General features: G+C 47.5%; 1 protein-coding gene across 20 annotated transcripts in view; it reads right to left on the minus strand.

The window, feature by feature from the left end:
* The window catches only part of SYNE2 (spectrin repeat containing nuclear envelope protein 2), a 313751-nt gene that overhangs the window by 6188 nt on the left and 289817 nt on the right, over nt 1–17746 (minus strand). For 18 of the 20 annotated variants that reach the window (XM_082386394.1, XM_082386392.1, XM_082386388.1 and 15 more), the window contains 11 exons: nt 15517–15679; nt 9974–10161; nt 9313–9463; nt 8776–8958; nt 6824–6961; nt 5631–5825; nt 4834–5116; nt 4255–4323; nt 3200–3339; nt 1240–1354; nt 318–520 (listed from right to left, as the gene is read on the minus strand). In XM_082386394.1, the coding sequence (XP_082242520.1) occupies nt 318–520; nt 1240–1354; nt 3200–3339; nt 4255–4323; nt 4834–5116; nt 5631–5825; nt 6824–6961; nt 8776–8958; nt 9313–9463; nt 9974–10161; nt 15517–15679 (1828 nt within the window). The remainder of the gene's footprint in view (nt 1–317; nt 521–1239; nt 1355–3199; nt 3340–4254; nt 4324–4833; nt 5117–5630; nt 5826–6823; nt 6962–8775; nt 8959–9312; nt 9464–9973; nt 10162–15516; nt 15680–17746) is intronic. The other 2 variants (XM_082386389.1, XM_082386386.1) reach the window with 1 other exon arrangement.

Consider the following 17746-nt stretch of genomic DNA (forward strand, 5'->3'; position numbering starts at 1 on the left):
GCCTGCATACAGTTTGGAAGGGTGTTTTTAGGCTGCCTGTCCATGACCACTGGGGGGGTCCCATAAGAGTCTAGGGGTCCCTCAGCAGTCAGATGGGAGCCACACCTCCCCAGCACTGCTCTGGGCTTTGGGATCATCTGGAGATGCTCCTCTGCATGAAAATACAAATCTTCACCTGTGTCCTTGCCAGTTACAGAAATGAACTGTGAGAGGCCACTAACCACACACCGTGTGCGAGCCGCCCCCGACGCGGCTGGCAGAGGATCTGATGTGCACATGCGTTCTGAAGTCCTCTTGCCCTCCACGCCCTCACTCACCTTCAGCCTCTTCACTCGGAGCTCCATTTCCTGCATACCAGAGGGAGGCTTTGCCAGCTTTAATGTTTCCAGCTCTGCTTCAGTTTTTTCCAGCCACGTGGTGATGTCGCTGATATCAGAGTTCAGCTGCTGCAAGTTCTGTTTTATTCTGAGTTTACTGTGAAGTTCTTGCGCTTGGATCAACTCCCACCTATCAAAGGCACCTGGAATAAAAAGCCGCCAATAAAAAGCAGCAATAATGCAAACAGATTTCTCTGCTTCCAACTAATTCAGCGTCACAGTGATAAAACCTGCAGGGGATGCTCCTTGCAGGAGCCTTGGGGTTTGGGGGTTATCACTTCCCCCAAGTGTGGAACAGCACGTTTCCCTCGCTCTGGTTCAAGGCCTGTGCTGCTGCGCTCCCACACAGGCCGGGACGAAGTAGGGAGCCGCTAGGAGGCCCAACGTGTTGCCAAGATGCACTGTGGTCCCAGGTTCAGCACTCCGGTTCATGCTGTATTTAAGGCACTCTCCCCTCTGTCCATGAACGATCAGGTCGATGCTATGCACTTGACTTTAGGCTCAGCTGAGTCATGACTTTTCTGGTCTCTCGAGGAGACACCCGACACACCTCTTCGATCATCATCTTCGTGTCTGATCTTCACATACAAGCGAAGTCATGCAGGTGAAAACAGACCCTTTATCATGAGGCTCATTTTGTTGATATTTAGAGAATAAATAACAAATAGGAATTTGTTCATAAACACAAGTCAGCTGATTCTAAAATAACAGTGGCTGCTATAGGCCAAGTTCAGCAGTTTTGGTGAATTATGTAGTTGGTCAATTCCTAATCAATGTTCTGTTGAGCAGTGCCGTAAGGTAAATGTCCAGCTAACCCAAAACACCGTCTCTACCTCATAAAAATGGCCCAATCTAACTGTACCTGACTGCTGCCCGGTGAGAGAAGCCAGGCCCTCGTCCTCCTGCTGTGGGCCGCCGGTCGGGACTCTTGGCTCTTCTTTGCCACCTTCAGTCCCTGGAGACAACAGCAGCTTTACCTAGAATGAGACAATTTTTATGTTACCATCTATACATTTTAAAGGCTGTCTGAAGAATGTCTTGGTTCATATTAACAGGTAAGAAATGAAGATATAGGAGCCCTTTCCTTCAAAGGGTAACTTGCTGGTAATACAGAGGCACTTTAGTGTATGGGTAGCATTTATAAGCAGCAGAGCTGACGGCAGAAATAAAGCTTCAGCAAAGGCGCAGGGGGAGGGGTAAGCAGGTAAGATGTCAATATTGGGAATAAAATGGCCTGATTTAATTTGAGGCTTCCTAACGCTCCTGAATCCAACCATGCAAAAAGACTTAAAAACAATCGTTGAGCTTACCAGACTGTTATTGTGTTAGCACTTTTACATCTGCACAGTATTTTACAAAATTTTAGTTATCCCTCCCAGTCACTCCATAGAGCTGGTTGGCATTATTATCACAGGGAATCGGAAACAGAGCACAAACCTGCCTCCTAGGGTCATTCATTACCAAGCGTTTATCTTTCACTGTACATATTGACTCTTGTGTTATCACAGAGCTGACTGGGCTGTTATCTCAGGACTTTCCAAAAATAAATGTATCTTTTTTTTTAAAGAAAACTCATGTTTTTTGGATTGTGTCCATATGGCCTATTTGTGTGGAATGAAAAGAAAAAAACAAAAAACCTTCAGATTGGTGGTTGCAGACACACACACACACAAAGGGCTGAGCTTCTGAAAGTGGCCAGGTAAGGAACACAAGCATAGTTACCAGAAGAGGCCAAACCACATGGTCCTGGATGCAAAGCAAAGGTGAGGTGCTGGGGGCTCTCTCTCTGGGACTGTCAGGTCTTATTCGGCACCACAGAGGGACAGATTAAAAATGATAACTGCTTGCTAAGCAAGAGGAAGAGTTTCCGAGTTGGGCACGGGCAACCCATTATCAAATGATTGGGCTCTGACCGTGTTTAGGCAGAACCTTCTCCAACTATCTAGCAACGTTCACTCCTCCACACAGAGGGCACGCTGACAACCAATCTAGTGATGCTCACATCACTTCTGGTTTCTCTAAGAGATGACACTAAAAAATGTGCGAGACGTCTTAATTTCAACTTGCTCGTCACTAACTCTCTGTACCGAGAATGATCTGGGGCCAACGTTAAATCCTCCGCAGGCTGGCCCGCAACAGCTGCATAGCCAGAGCATGGCAAGGGCTCACGTTGCCTGAGGAAAGTGCAACTAAGAGGGAACAGTCACTGGTTTAACAACAACGACAAACTATATACAGTAGTGATAACAACAATAACAATAATGGTGACCACTTCGAGGGCCTTCTTCATACCTTCATACACATTAATCCTAACAATAATTATGTCAGGTAGGTTTATCCTCAGGTGAGGAAGGCTTACAGAGGCAAGGTAAAGTGTTTATGGTCCTAGAGCCATTTACTGGTAGGGCAGGGAATCAAACCCAGGTCAACCACTGCACACTGTCAAACCTTTCTGAATAGGAAGTCACGATTTTCTGAATAGGATGTGTAGTCAAGGTAAATATATCAAAGGTTTGGGAGCTCAGGAGCGGCTCAGGAAGGCCAGCACTTTGTTTCTCCGCTGTTTGCACGATGACTGACTCAACAGTAATAATCCCTGTCATAGCGCATCAACACTCAAAGATGGTGTTTGGCCAGACAGCTATCTCTAAGTCTAGTCAGTTATGCCAGAGTTCTCATGAAGTATGTCACCACGGGAAAACCAACCCAAAATATGCCTGGGGAGTGAGCACATACAACATACACCCAAAGCTCCCTCTCTTTAAATATTTTAACTATTACTCATGCACTTGGGTTGTGCTCTCAGTGGGGTCAAGACTTACGTAGGCTGGTTTATAAGGGGTGCTGGAATCGGAGGGGATGGGTTGGACATTCCTGTCACCTCCCATTTGTTTGTAGCGACGCTTGCGGCAGGGAGGGCTGTCAGGAACATGCCACGAGTGGCCTTCAGAAATGGATTTACCTGAAACAAAAAAATAGCAAGTGACAGTCCATTCTCTCCAACCAAAGCATTCATATTTAGTTACACAAAAAAGGTCATGGGTAACATGGCATCAGGTTATAGTATAACATGAGTTCTGCAGCTTTCCTTGCAAAGCATGCATGTTTGCAAAATGTCAGTATGTCCCAGAAGGGAATGAAATGAGACTCATGCAACTGAGCGACACTGGGCCTTCACTAGATGGGTTCACAATGGAGCACGACAAACACATGATCTGCTGCGGGATGAGTGGCCTTTTGGAGCCGGGGGCTCTAGCGGTGGGGGGCACTGGCGGCAAGGCCGGGTTTGGGGGCCAAGAGGACTGAAGGCCTCTTAGGAGGGAGGGAAGAGTGAACATCAGGATGGACTAGGGGACCAAAGGGCCGCTCGTGGCTCTCCCCAACCACTGCAGGTGGGGATGGGGCAGGGAATGAAGATCAGAGCTGCAAGTCAAGGAAAGGGAGGTGTCTTCTCCTGCGGCAAAGGCAACAGTACCCTCTCCCCCCCACCTCCCCACCCTCTTCCCAGGAAATCACCGTAAGCAGGGTAGTAGTTCTAAACCAAGCCACCATGAAGAAAGCTTGGACCATGCCAAAGGGCTTGAGTGAGATGGAGAGAAAAATAAAAATTTAAAAAGGCACCTGAAAAATTCCCTTCTGCACAGGCCTGAAGGGGAGGAGGGGGAAGGCGTGGAGACTGCTCTGGTCTGGGAGGGTTTTGTATGGAGCACGAAGCTATGTGTGAGTACGGCAGTGCAAATACACCATGACACAAGGACCAAGGCGCATGGTGTCCACAGAAGGCAGAGGTCAGACATGACACGGGAGCGAGGTTTAGGATGCAGTGTGCACCACAGGACGCTGCCATGTTGAGACGCATGCACGGGCAGGGGCCTACCAGAAGACGCTTTCAAAGTTTTTGTGGTCATTTTAAGATATGCCTCAGGATTTTCAGGGATTTCTACATCTGAAAAAGAACAATGTCATTTTCCTCACTGCAGGCGTCTGTAGATGAATGCCCAAGTATTAAGTTAAAACAGTAGAAACATTGTCACCTGGGAGGAGAAAAGTGACTACCCTTTATCTGTTTTATTAAAAAGCTTTAAAGAACCAGAAGGATTTTTTCAGTTAACTCCTGACCGTCCGAAACAGCGGCGCGGGAGGGGAACTGCGTAGAAAGGACAGAGACACTCAATCTACTGATATTCTGAAAAACTCAATTGAAAAGGCCACTGATGAGCCTCCCGTCTATCAAGGGCCATCAGCAAACAGCCTTCATGTCCCGACGTGGACTTTGTTTATTTTTCCCTTTCATTCCACCAGGAATAGGAATGAGCCAGCTCTCAGGTAGGTCAAAGGCGGGCAGGACAGACACAGGAAGCCACAGGAAGTCTGGGTCGGCCACAGCCCGGACTCTGACCACCAAGAGCTGGCCGTGTTGCTCAGGTGCTAAGGACTTAGCTGTGCGGGTCCATACCTGACAGCGCACTGTAGTATGGGCCCTCCTCGTCTTCTTCGTGAGAGGAGGAGCCCCCCACGTCACCTGTGTGATCCCACTCCAGCGGGATGGAATCCACGCTCACGGGGGTCTCACAGCCGGAGCGCTCGGGCCCTGGCGCCGGGGGCACCAGGTGACAAAGGGACTGAGGGGACGAGGGCTCCTCGCTCTCTCTCCTTTTACGCCAAGAGTCGTCCTGGATCTCTCTGGGGTCTTCCACGTCCGTTTCATTCTCAGAGGCTTCCTTTTCATCTTCCAAGCCCTAGAACGGGGGTATCCAGTTTTCAGAATTAACCACTGGGAACTGGCGGCTTCTGAGTAAGTATTGGCTCTATATTAGTAAGTGTGGAAAGAGCACACTTTTCAACTCAGCTTTTTAAAGCAGACTCACAGATACAGAGAACAAACTAGAGGTTACTAGTGGGGAGAGGGAACTGGGGAGGGGGCAATATAGAGGTGGGGGACTAAGAGGTACAAACTATTAGGTATAGGATAAGCTACAAGGATATACGGTACAACACAGGGACTACAGCCAATATTTTATAATAACTATAAATGGAGTATAATCTTTAAAAATTGTGGATCACTATACTGTACACCTGTGACATATAATATTGTACAGCATAACAAAAACACAGTTTTTTTTGTTTTTTGTTTTAACCATAGAATAAATCATTGTTAACCATGCACAGTAAGTTTCCCAATTCTTTAATAAAATGGAGTCAAACATCAACCTCGGGTGGCCCAGCAGCCCCGCGTGAGGGGCAGCCCCTTACCGACGCGTGGGAGGTGAGCCGCCGGTGGAATCGGGAGACCCTGCCAAACACTTCCTGGCAATAGCGGTGCAGCTCCTCCAACTCATCCTCAATCAGCACGGCGTCCAGGGGCTCGCTCTTCTGAATGAGCTGCTCCCCAAAAACGATGAGCTGATCAATCTTGTTGGTATTTAGTGTAATTTCCTGCTGGAAACCCTATTTAGAATATGAGAAAGAAAGGATTTCAAACTCTAGCTTCATCAGTTTTTAACTAAGTGACTCCAAAGATTTAAGAATTTAAAATGATCATATGTATGTATTTTTTTCTTCCCCCTTCTGGGCACTGACTTTTCCAGTTAAAATGATTCTAAAGGTCTGACATGGATGAAGCTTTACTGTTACTGGGTGTGAGGGACAGACCTTGTCTTATTGACGCTTGGTGGAATCAGAAAATTTCCCATAGTGAGTCTCCACCGGGCATTTCTGCTGACACAGTAATAATGCTCATTGGTGCCTTTATACCATGGAAGGCAAATTTCCATTTCTCAACCACTTATAAAATTTAGCCACGGAGGGAATTATAGTGCAATTAAAGTGTAGTACAGACATTTGTGACAGTGGGAGAGAAGATACCTGTTCCTGGTCCCACTCTTTCTTTCTTTTTTTTTTAAATGAGAGGTCTTTTATTTTTTAAATTTATTTCTAAAATATTTATTTATTCATCTGGCGGCGCCGGGTCTTAGTTGCGGCATGTGAACTCTTACTTGTGGCATATGGGATCTAGTTCCCCGACCACGGATCGAACCCGGGCCCCCTGTGTTGGGAGCGTGGAGTCTTACCCACTGGACCACCGGGGAAGTGCCCTGACCCCACTCTTGAGAGAGAGTTTCCTCCTGCTGCAGCCCACAGGTTGCACTCAGACTCAAGTGCTGGAGGAACAGCATCTTATGAAGTTCCGTCTGGAACCGCAAGAGCGTTCTCCCCTTGGATGATTACATACGACAAAGAGAATAAAGGGCTTCGTTCCAATACCCCTTGACTGTAAGGAACAGTATCCTTGCTTGTGATAACCTGGCAGTACACAGGTGGATGCAGTCTGGCTGCTCTGACACTTCTGGAACCTGCTCTCAGGGTATCAGGTGAAGTCTGCACTTGGTCAGCTCTCCTCTGCCTAGGTGCACTCTGTGGGGAGGAGCTAAGCAAGCAGGCCTTACGTTCAGCTGGCGCATCTTGTCGTCGGCGTCGCTCTCCGAGAAGTGCTCCACGTTGGTCAGCTGCAGGTCCATCTCCGTGAGCCACACCAGAATGCTCTCCCTGGTCCCCTCGAATTCTTCCCTTTGGTTGGTGAAATGCTGCGAAAGGGTGAAAAAAATCATGTTTGTGTTGATGGCATAACGGGAGTTCAGGCAGACAGCAAGGTCACTCTCAGAAGAGGGGAAAGGGAGCCCAGGGTACCCCCGGAGGCCCACACGGCCAGGAGCCTGGGGTCTGGTCCTGGCTGTGGGATACCAACGAGCCCCCTAAACTTCCCTGAGTCTCAGCATCTGCTGGTAAACGAGGTGTGGGAACGTTGACCGTGACCTCTAAGGTTCGTGCAGCATTTGAAATTCTATAATTCTCTAGTTTAAGTCAGTGATTTTCCCAGTCTGTCCTCTGGGGAACACGCCCCTCTCAAAGTCCAGCCAGGCACTTGCCTATTTTCAACTGTTAGCCTCCTGTGGGAGCTTTTGCTTGACAGAAGGATTTAGTAGCTTCAGGATGGAAAAGTATTGATCTCGGGGTTGAGCCTGGACTAGTGCCCCATTTGCCTTCACTGATATAATTCCCTATGTATTTCTTCAAAAAAAGAAAACCCAGATTTATCACTTCCAATGAAGGAGGCCTCTTGGGTTACCACCTCATAGATGGGTAGCTGATTCTCAAACAAACATAGTGCCCAGTGAAGGTTTAGGCTGGTCACAGTCAAATCAAGTCAGCAGGAGATGAAGAAATTAATGCAAGGGGGCTGTGGAAAAGCTAGCCCATTTCTTCCTGAGAGGGTTAAACAAAAAACCCAGATTTTCCTCTTCTTAGAATGGTTTCAAGAGTGCTCTGCCGGGCAGAAGTTGAGACACAGATGTAGAGAATGGACATATGGACACCAAGGGGGGAAAACTGCGGTGAGGTGGGGATGGTGGTGTGCTGAATTGGGCGATTGGGATTGACATGTATACACTGATGTGTATAAAATTGATGCCTAATAAGAACCTGCAGTATAAAAAAACAAGCAAAACAACTAATACTAAACTTTCATTGGGTTATTTGTATGGAAATATGTTAATATAAATGTTTCAGACATTACATGAAATTTCTAAAAATCTTATATTTGTATTTGTATGGAAATATGTTAATATAAATGTTTCAGACATTAAAAAAACAAAACAAACAAACAAAAAAACAAAAAACAAAACAAACAAAAAAAAGAGTGCTCTGCCTTAAGAACAGAAGCAAGGATTAAAATTACTTCCTGTAGCCACAACCCACACCGGTCCTGTCAGTTTACACCTGGACTCACAAAGGTTGACATATGATGTCTTCTGAATCACAGAAATCTAAGGTGACGGTTCACACCCCAGAATCAAACCCATCATTTGAGGTTAGACAGTTGCTCTGAAGTTGGGAGAACTGTCACTGTCCCCAACCCCCAATACAGAGCGGGGGGCTCTGCCTGTTCCCTCACAGTGCAAGAACCAACGGGACACACAAAAGCGGGCAGATGCGCAAAGGGGGCCTCGTCCCAGACTAAGAGGTACCTCCGCCAGACCCGGTGACGGCAGCGTCCCAGACTCTGGGCAGTGTGTGGGCTGACATGACACCCTCAGGGGTGACAGGAGTCGAAGAAAAAAAGTGATGTGTTGGTAACACAATCCCTTGAATAAGCTCTGCCTGAGAAGCCTATTCCGAGGCAAATAACCTCACTTAAAAAAAAAAAAAAAAAAAAAAGGAACTCTTTTTGGCAGCTTTGGGCTTAAACAAAAGGGAAGGTTGTACTGGAAGAATGTCAAGACAGCTTAGGCCTCAAATGAAATCTTCTACCCGCTGCTTTGTTACAAGCCTGACATCACATATCAGACCCCCTCCACCTCCCCAGTATCTACAAATGACCCGGTGACGTAGAGGAGGTTACTCGGAGTCTCCGCAGGATGGCTGTGACCCGCTTCTGGAGGTTGTCCCAGCGCTGGTTGCCCTCGTGCACCATCTGCTTCAGTTTGCTGGCCGTGTCGGTGCGGTTCTCGCGGGCCAGCCGCCGGTACTGCTTGTTGATGAGCTCCAGCTGCGTGAGCCTCTCGTGGATCTGCCGCTGGAAGGCCTGTGGCACGGGGGGGGGCCCTGTCAGTGCCATAGCTGCAGGGCGCCGGGACACCCCTTCCAGGCCCCAGACCACCTGCCTCAAGCGTCCATCCCCCAACAGAATGGCCACAGAGGGCTGGCCTCACCCGTTCTTCTGACACTACTGAAGAACAGACTTTCAAGTTCACGGCCTGCAGTTGGCATAAATCGGTAACGCCCCACAAAGCCGCTGGGGCAGCTGATGGCGGGCTGGGGACTGGGCGGCCGCGGCCAGAGGCGGGGATGCCTGCCACTTATGGGAAGTCATCTAAGCCCGCCCCGAGCCCGCCGCATCCTCGGTTCCCGGGGCCACGGGGCTGGGGAGGGCCTTCACCTCAAGCCTCTTCAGCTCTTCTTTGGCCACGGTGTACAGCACCTCGGAGGAATTCGGGCAGGCCGCCGTCCTCTCGGCGGACTTGAGCCAGTCCTCGAAGCGGGAGTAATCATCTAAAAACTTCTGCCAGAGCCGCCATGTCTCCTCAATTCTAACAGGAGGAAAGCAACTCAGCACAAGCCACCCACTCCAAGCCGAGCTTTTACATGGCTTTTTCTCCCCTGACTGGTCCTGGTCCCAGCCCCCCTTGCACTGGCACTACATATTTAGGGGGAGAGACCCTGCTACCCCGTCCAGGAAATAACCAGAGACATCAATCTGTGGTCAGGACACCCCCCTTCCGGGAGCGCCAGGCCCCTCAGAGCTCCTGCTTCACAGAGGTCACCCGACAGGAGACAGGCGTCCTCCACTACTTAGAGCTGGGACACATCAGCACAGTGGCCACCCGCCGTTACACCCCAAGACACAGGAGGGCTGGGGAGAGACATGACCCTGCCTGTATTCTCCTTGAATGATCCCCTTAATAAGGACTGGCCACACCTACTGAGCCTTCCCCGCCAATACTTGGCACGCCCCTCAGTGAAGCTAACAGAACACGGTCACTGTTACGGAGGTCAGTCGGGAGCACGCAGCGGGCATCCAGGGGCAGCGCGGTCCTTACTTCATCCGGCGCTCCATGGACATGGCGCAAATGTTCCTCCAGCGCCTGTCCAGGCTCCTGGTGGTCTGCTGGACGGAGTCGCACTCAGTCTCGTTGGCACAGGCATCGGAGTCGTGCAGGAGGACGTCGCAGATGTTAAACACAGACTCCACCCCTGCACTGTGCTGTTCTATGTCTCGCTGCAGGTCCTACAACGATGGGAGAGTAGGAAGCACTTTGAGGTGCTGGTGGCGGTAGTGGGAAGGTTCCCCCCGACCCTTCTTCCAGCCCGGGGGGGCACGGTCCTGCGTGCATTTCTACCTGGGACTCGGCAACACAGGCTGAGTCTCTCTCACCTTTGGGCAACCCCTGTGCGATAGTATCTGACACAAGGCCTAACTGCGGGCAACTATGGGATTGATCTGTCGAACTGACTATGTGAGGGGGTAGGAAGAGTGGGGATTCCCTCCCCTGAGAATCCACCCGCCCCCCAGACTCTGGGGAGGCAAGGGATCTACTCCGTACCACCTGATCCCAAGGGCCTCCAATTTAGACTTGGCTCTGGGGAGGTCTTCCTTGGAAAACTGATTTATCTTCAACAGGACCTAAAACTTCAGCAACAGAAACTCTTAACCTTTTATGGGTCACAGAATTCTTAAATCTCCTAAGACCTCTGTACTATCTTCATACACCTCCACCCCCCAAACTGTGCTCGCAGCTGCACGGTGCCCACAGCCTCCCCAGGAGCCTATCCTGGGGCTCCATGGGCCCAAGGGGTAGAGACGCTGCCCTCCAGCCGATGGAGTCCGGTCACGGCTGTAGCTCGGGGAGGGGGCGGGGTCTCTGGAGTCTTGTCCCATGATGGGGAGAGTGCTACGGATTCAGGAAAACGAAGGGTCACCAAGAAAAACATGCACGGTCATAGGAAGAAGTGGAAAACTTGTTTAGGCATAAACATGGCATTTTCAGTTATCACCCAGGGAGTGTTTCTTCTACACACAAGGGCAGGGCTCGGGGGAGGGCGAGGTGAGGAGCCAGTCTGTTTTGTCCTTCTGGATGAGCCAGGCCTCTCCTGATATTCAAATTCTGTGATGAGTGACATGAGACCACACCACTCACCTTAGTACCCAAATGACACTGTGAAACAGACAAAGTTAAATAAGCCGCTACTAACTATACAAGTTCCCTGGATTCAGCATAGTTCATTTTACAGGAGGGATTATTTTATAAACAGTGGCTGCCACTGTCTACAGAAAAGCAGCATGAAGTTCATTCCATGTCACCTCAATATTTAACAATTTTGGAGATTACGACTGGATTACCAGATAGGACTAATGTTTTCTTACTTTTCTTCTGATAAAGGCACATTTGGATAATTCTGTGTCCAGGTGGAAATGAAAGAATAAAATGTTGACACTCAAATCAAGTTTTAAATCAAGCAGTTCTCAACACAGATCCTAACTGATGAAAAATGAGCACCTCAAAGTTATATTCAGAAGAAAATGTGCTTTTCAGTTTGTCACCCTGTGTGTCCTATGAAGAGAGATGTGCAGGTGATTTTTTTTAAAGCTTTGCAGTCTAGGACAAATGTCTGAAATGCTGCAATGGGGGCAGTCATCTTGGGGTCAGTGGACTAGCTTTATAATTAATAGGTTTAAATAGAATTCCAGGTTTAAGAATTCTTACCCGTTCACAGAATTGCCACAGGCTTTCCTAAAATTTACAGGTATTGATAAACAACCTTTTTAACTTTTTTTTGCCAAAATAATAAACAAGGAATCCTAACACTGGTGCTAAATAAGTAATATTGACAATTATCATTGAAAAATGGTACCTGCCCCTGACCTCACCTGGTAGGGTTGGGTAGGATCTGGTTGAAAAGCACTGAGAAAGTCTAGTCTATGGATAAACACGAATGCCATGTATTTTAATAGCCTCTTTGCAGTACTCTACATTTTTTACTCAGCTTTTATTGAATGAAACAGCTAAAGAAAACTAATATAAAGGGTAAACGATGGCAAGAAATGAGCTCTCTGATAATTTACAAAAGACCATGAACATCTTGGCTAAAAAAGGAGTCCAGAGTTTTTCAAAATTTCCAAAACAAACTTCTAATACACCACAAAATGGCCTACTGATACTGTAGTATGAACTAGTTAGTTGTCTTGTAAAATATAAAATAAAGTAGTGGACCATATTTTAAAACACAAACCACTGAAGTACTGGACAAGTGACATTTTGCAAACTGAAATGATCCCACCACGAGTACCCATTGAGGCCCGAGTTTGCACAACGACTGGATTTCAAAAGTGTTCAAACGCAGAGACGAATCCGACTTAAGAAACAACGTAAAACAACGTGAAAGACTTTTGCCAATGGTTCTGGAAACATGAGTGCCTGTTTACCTTGTTTTTCTGCTCCTGAGTAGGTGACACAGAGCACTGAAGCTGGGAAAGGGCTGAGGGAAGTTGAGGAGCAGTGAGAGGACATGGGGAGAAACAGGAAACCAGAGCCGAGAAGGCAGCCAGGAAGATTGAGAATACAAAAGGAACTAGAAAAAATGAGATACAGAGGGGAAAAAAGGAAAACCAGGCTGAGAAGGCAGAAAACCATGTCGTGTGTTGTGGGAACCCAGGTGGTGGCTCCAGAGTGTTTCCGTAGGAGGGGCTGGGGGTGTCAAGCAAGTCCAGCAGGGCGGTCCTGGGCAGTGGATGGGGCTTTGGCATGAAGCTGACTTGGCCACTGGGGAGGGGACTACTGGTAACTATAGGGTGTGGGGGTAACGAACCCCCCAGGCCACCATCAGCCACCCCTGGGATGCCTGGGAACCAGGCAACCAAAGAAAACTGGAGAGAGATGCTGAAGACTCAATGAAAGTGGTCCATGGTTTAAATGTGTCACAAGGTGGCCACCACTTCCTTTGCATTTTGAAGATGATCTATTCTACAGGAATAACAATACAACACTTATAACCTAAGGAGTTTCACATAAAGAAGAGAAGCAAAAAAGACTTTTATAAGGTCTGACCCCTTCTGTACCAGGCCCCCAAGGATGTTATAATGAGGGTCCAGGGACATCATGGCGCTTTATCACTTTTGGGGCCTGAGGGCTTTTGCAGAAGGCACTACTAGATGATCCGAAGCGTTTGGGTCTTATTTCTGGAAGCAATCAAGGAATTTATTATATTTAAATCAGTGACAGAAACACAGGCAAAGTTTTTTAAAAATGGCCCATAAATAATTATTTTGTGTGACACATTTTCTGTTTTTGGTGGAGCATTTAAGGTCTAGGTTTAGTTATAATTTTGTTTTTTTAATAAAAATACTACAGGTTTCCTCAGGACATCTGTGGTAGGCAGAATATTGGCATCCCCGGAACCATGTCCTTATCCCCAGAACCTGTGACTATACTAGGTTACATGGCAAAGGAGAATTAAGCGTGCCAATCAGCTGACCTTAAGATAGGGAGATTATCCTGGGTTACGTGGGTGGGCCTAATGGAATCCCAAGGGTCCCTAAAAGTAGAAGAAGAGTCAATCAGAGGGAGAAAGGCTCAGAGAGATGCACCGTTGCTGGCTTTGAAGATGGCGGAAGGGGGCCATGGGCCAGGAAACACAGGCAGCCTCTAGGACTTCAAGGCAAAGAAATGGATTCTCCCCTAGAGCCTCCAGAAAGGAAAGCAGCCCCGCTGACACCTTGACCTCAGCCCTGTGTCAGATTTCTGACCTCCAGAACTACAAGATGATAAATTTGTGTTAAGCTGCTAAATTTGTGGTAAACTGTGACAGTGGCAATAGAAAATTAACACATCCAACTTCTTCACAGCAAAGTGGTCCTGAATACTAACTCCATAATTTTTTTTTTTTAATAAGAATTCCAAGATGGTGATTCTAAATTCTATAAATTGGAAACCTTCAAATCAACCAGACTGAAATTATATACCATTTCAGTACAGGAACACACGTGGCCAAGAGAATGGCAGCTGCTCCAAATTGTACACTCTTGGGAATAAATTCCCTGCAATTTAATGATGCTTTGTCACACATCAGATGTATAAAATGTTAACACACGTTATTAGCCCCTGCCAAATTTAGCCAGGGGCTAAAGGGAAAAATGTTGTCAGCTTTTGTTCTATTTACCTGAAAAGACTCACCAGTCAGGGTAAATGGTTATTTACAAGGCCTGTCTATGAAGAGACTATTCAAGAAATTCAACCTAATGGATCAATCTTGTAAATAAAGCTGATAATAAAGCTGATAATGTTCAGTAGCCCTTTACTGATAAGGGCATTAAAATCTCTGCAGTGTCCATTAGCATGGTAGTTATATCAATATTCATTTCTCCACAAAGCAAAGACAGACTATAGATGACCTCAGTGAAAAAGGCATACTTAAATTTCTAAGGCTAAGTGGAAAAACCAGTATTTTTACTTTGCAGCATTGCTAAATCATACTAGTTTGAAAATCAGAGAATAGGCATTATTCAAACAGTACTTGTAATAGGATTAAATAAAGATCAAAGTCCAGAGTACTATCAAATACTTAGCTCTTTTTCATGGTAGCATGAGATGTTGCTTATTATCATGAGAAGGACTGACCTGACCTCAAGAGAATTTATCATCAAGGGGTGGCCTTCTGGCCTTGATAATCTGATGAAAAAGTTTCAGCCCCCCAATTCTGTCTCCAAGCGGCTGGGATATGTGAGTGAATCGCCCCGGTGTGTTGACAGACAACAAACACCAAGGCTTTGGAGGAAACATGAAGAAAACAGATACAAGGCTGTGAACTTGGTAGCGACCATATTGCTCATATGGTTAAAACAGAATCTGCTCACAGGGCTGAGAAAAACAAGTGAAGGAAAGCTACTAAAATAATAATATAAGCTTAGCTATTTTAAAAATAAAGAGAAGCTCAGGCACTGAATATGAGAATGAGCATGTAAACGCGAGCCCACGGAGGGTAGGAGAGTGGATTTGACAAGTCAGTGGGAACAAAAAGCACCCGCCAGGTTAGGGGCAGGATTCAGTGGTGTTCCAATTGTGGAATTTCCAGGGTTGGCTAAGAGGGGATATAACTGATGACAGAAATGCACAAAACATTGCAGGAGAGGCTTCCTCAGCTATTGGTCCAAACATGCTCCTTCTTCCCCAACCCCCCGAGCGCCCCCCTTTTCTTGAAGCTCTATCAGACCCATCAAGTGTTGTCCCATGAAAACCTTCTTTGGTTGGAAAAATTATTTTTCTTTCAATTCATTGCCAAAACTATAGTAACAAAAACAGAGATTAAAAAAACTTTATTTACCACTAAGATTAAGGTCTGCATGTTAAACATTATTCGAAGTATTTCACAAAGAGCTACATGAATGGTGGTGGTGGGGTGGGCACTCAAGAGATGGATGCCTCACACCGCCAAGAGCATGGACAGGCGGTCAGCTTTCTCTGGAAAAAACATACCAGTATTATGAAATGTGAACCCACTAAAATGCACAGCCAGTGCGGGGATGGTTTACATCAGCAGACCCTGTGAACACCTAGGCTCTGACAAAAGCCCATTCTCACTTCCCCACCTGCTGTTCAGCGAGCCTCTTCTGGATCTCTTGATCATCACAGACATCATAAACCACAGGCTTAGAAAGCTCAGACTCGATCCGAGCCAACCAGGTGCGAAGGTTGCTCATGTTTTTGTCTAACTGCTGAATAAAAGCAAAGGTCTCCTTCAGCTTCTTCACCCTAAACATATTTGCAGCAAAGAAGAGGTGGAAAACAAAAGCACAATGTTTAGTGGTGAGAAGAATGCACCCATAAGTGTGTTGGAGGTTAAAAAGTAATCATCACTGGTTACTGATTTTATAGCAGGGACTAATGCTCACGTCACCAGATAAGAGTTTTTACAGAACATGGGACAATTTACAGAATTGCTGTTCTGGCTGATTTTCAAATGGGCTAAGAGTTAATCTACCCATGCAAGTATGAAGTCCTATCATTCTCAGGGTGGGATTCCCTGAGACCCAGAACATCTTTCTGGGGCTCCAGAGGAGAGAGGAGATGCCATTTCTTTCTTTCCAGGTTAAGATCACCACATGTGGCTTGTCCAGTTTCTGTCTTGGGTATCACCAAGATCACAGCAGCCAGGGACCTTTCCTGATGGGTAAAGATGTTACACACCCGGCTCATTGGTGGTGTCAGGCCTGTGATGCTTCTCACGGGACCCTCTTCTTTTTTTTTTTTTTTTTTTTTTTAATAGGGAGCATTTTCTTTTTTCAAATTTTATTTATGGCTGTGTTGGGTCTTCGTTTCTGTGCGAGGGCTTTCTCTAGTTGTGGCAAGTGGGGGCCACTCTTCATCGCGGTGCACGGGCCTCTCACTATCGCTGGCCTCTCGTTGCGGAGCACAGGCTCCAGACGCGCAGGCTCAGTAATTGTGGCTCACGGGCCCAGTTGCTCCGTGGCATGTGGGATCTTCCCAGACCAGGACTCGAACCCGTGTACCCTGCATTGGCAGGCAGATTCTCAACCACTGCGCCACCAGGGAAGCCCGGGACCCTCTTCTTGAGCAAGTACAGAGCATGTGCCAAACCCCACCACGTCCAGCCTGAGGGTCTGGGGCTGCCATACACATGGAACCAGCCCATCCTAGGGCAGCTGTCTCAGCCAAAAAGGGAGGGGTGGACACATCATCTACAAGCACAGTTCCAGCTCCATCTACCTGACCAATCTGCCTGGCTCAGCGTGGAGTGGATCTGAACTAAGACACATGGCGTCAGTATACACGGAGACCTCCCGGGCATGCCAAAGTGCTGTCACGGGGAAACGATGCAGGGGCTGAGGAAAAATGATCTCCATATAGATCCTGAAAGAAAATGTGAAAATCCTCAAGCAGAGAGAGTGAAGGCCTGTTCTGGTGATCTGTGGGCTTTTTAGTTAATCCCAGAGACTTGAAGTAATGGCTACAATGGAAAATTCCCGCTTACCGATACTCATGTTACAAAGTGCTATCAGAACTGCATCCCACGGTACTGGAAAGAGAAACTGGGGCACTGACTCTAAGTCACAGGAAGTGCCCCACCTTCCCTGACAGCAGCACCTCTTCCTTGACTGCCTGTGAACGGCTTCCTGCTGCCCCCCTCACCCTCCCCCCAGCTTCTGGTTCTGTAGCCGAAGTGTACAGCAAGTCTGATTCTCGCTCAAGCTCTTCCACAGTCCTCGCCTACCCCGACATGGCAGTTTAACGCCCTGACCTTTCTAGTTCCTCAAGCGGTCAGTGGCCTCTCTGCCTCCAGCCCTGCACTCTGCAAAGCGGCTCCCCTCCCTTCTCCTGCAGCTTCTACCACTGTTCTCTCCGAGATCAGCTGGGGACCCCTCGCCCACGTGCTCCCGCAGCCCTGTGTCTGCACCCCTCGTTGACTGTGCCCATCTGGACGCAGCCCACACCGGCCAGGCTGCATGAGGCTCCCTCCGCGTGCACAGTACCCCCAAGACCGCCTGGTGGCCGGGAGGCGTCGACAAGCATTTGCTGAATGAATCAACGTGTGTAATAATCCACTCCATGGGATTATTTAATAAAACCACAGGGTTGTGAGTGTTTATTATTTAACTAAACCAGACAGTTGCGTGTATTTTTTATTTTTACTATTATCTTTTTGCACCCTACTATCAACCAAATCAACCTTGGGGAGTGACTTCTAGCTCCAGCTCTATTTCCAATTAGCTTTATAATTTAGAGAAAATCCTTCTACCTCGGCCCCTCATCTCTAGCAGGCCTCTCGGGTCCCTCCAGCTTCAGGGAGGTGGTAGCACC

Source organism: Balaenoptera borealis (assembly GCF_965194805.1).
Source record: "Balaenoptera borealis genome assembly, chromosome: 3".
Taxonomy (NCBI): Eukaryota; Metazoa; Chordata; class Mammalia; order Artiodactyla; family Balaenopteridae; genus Balaenoptera; species Balaenoptera borealis.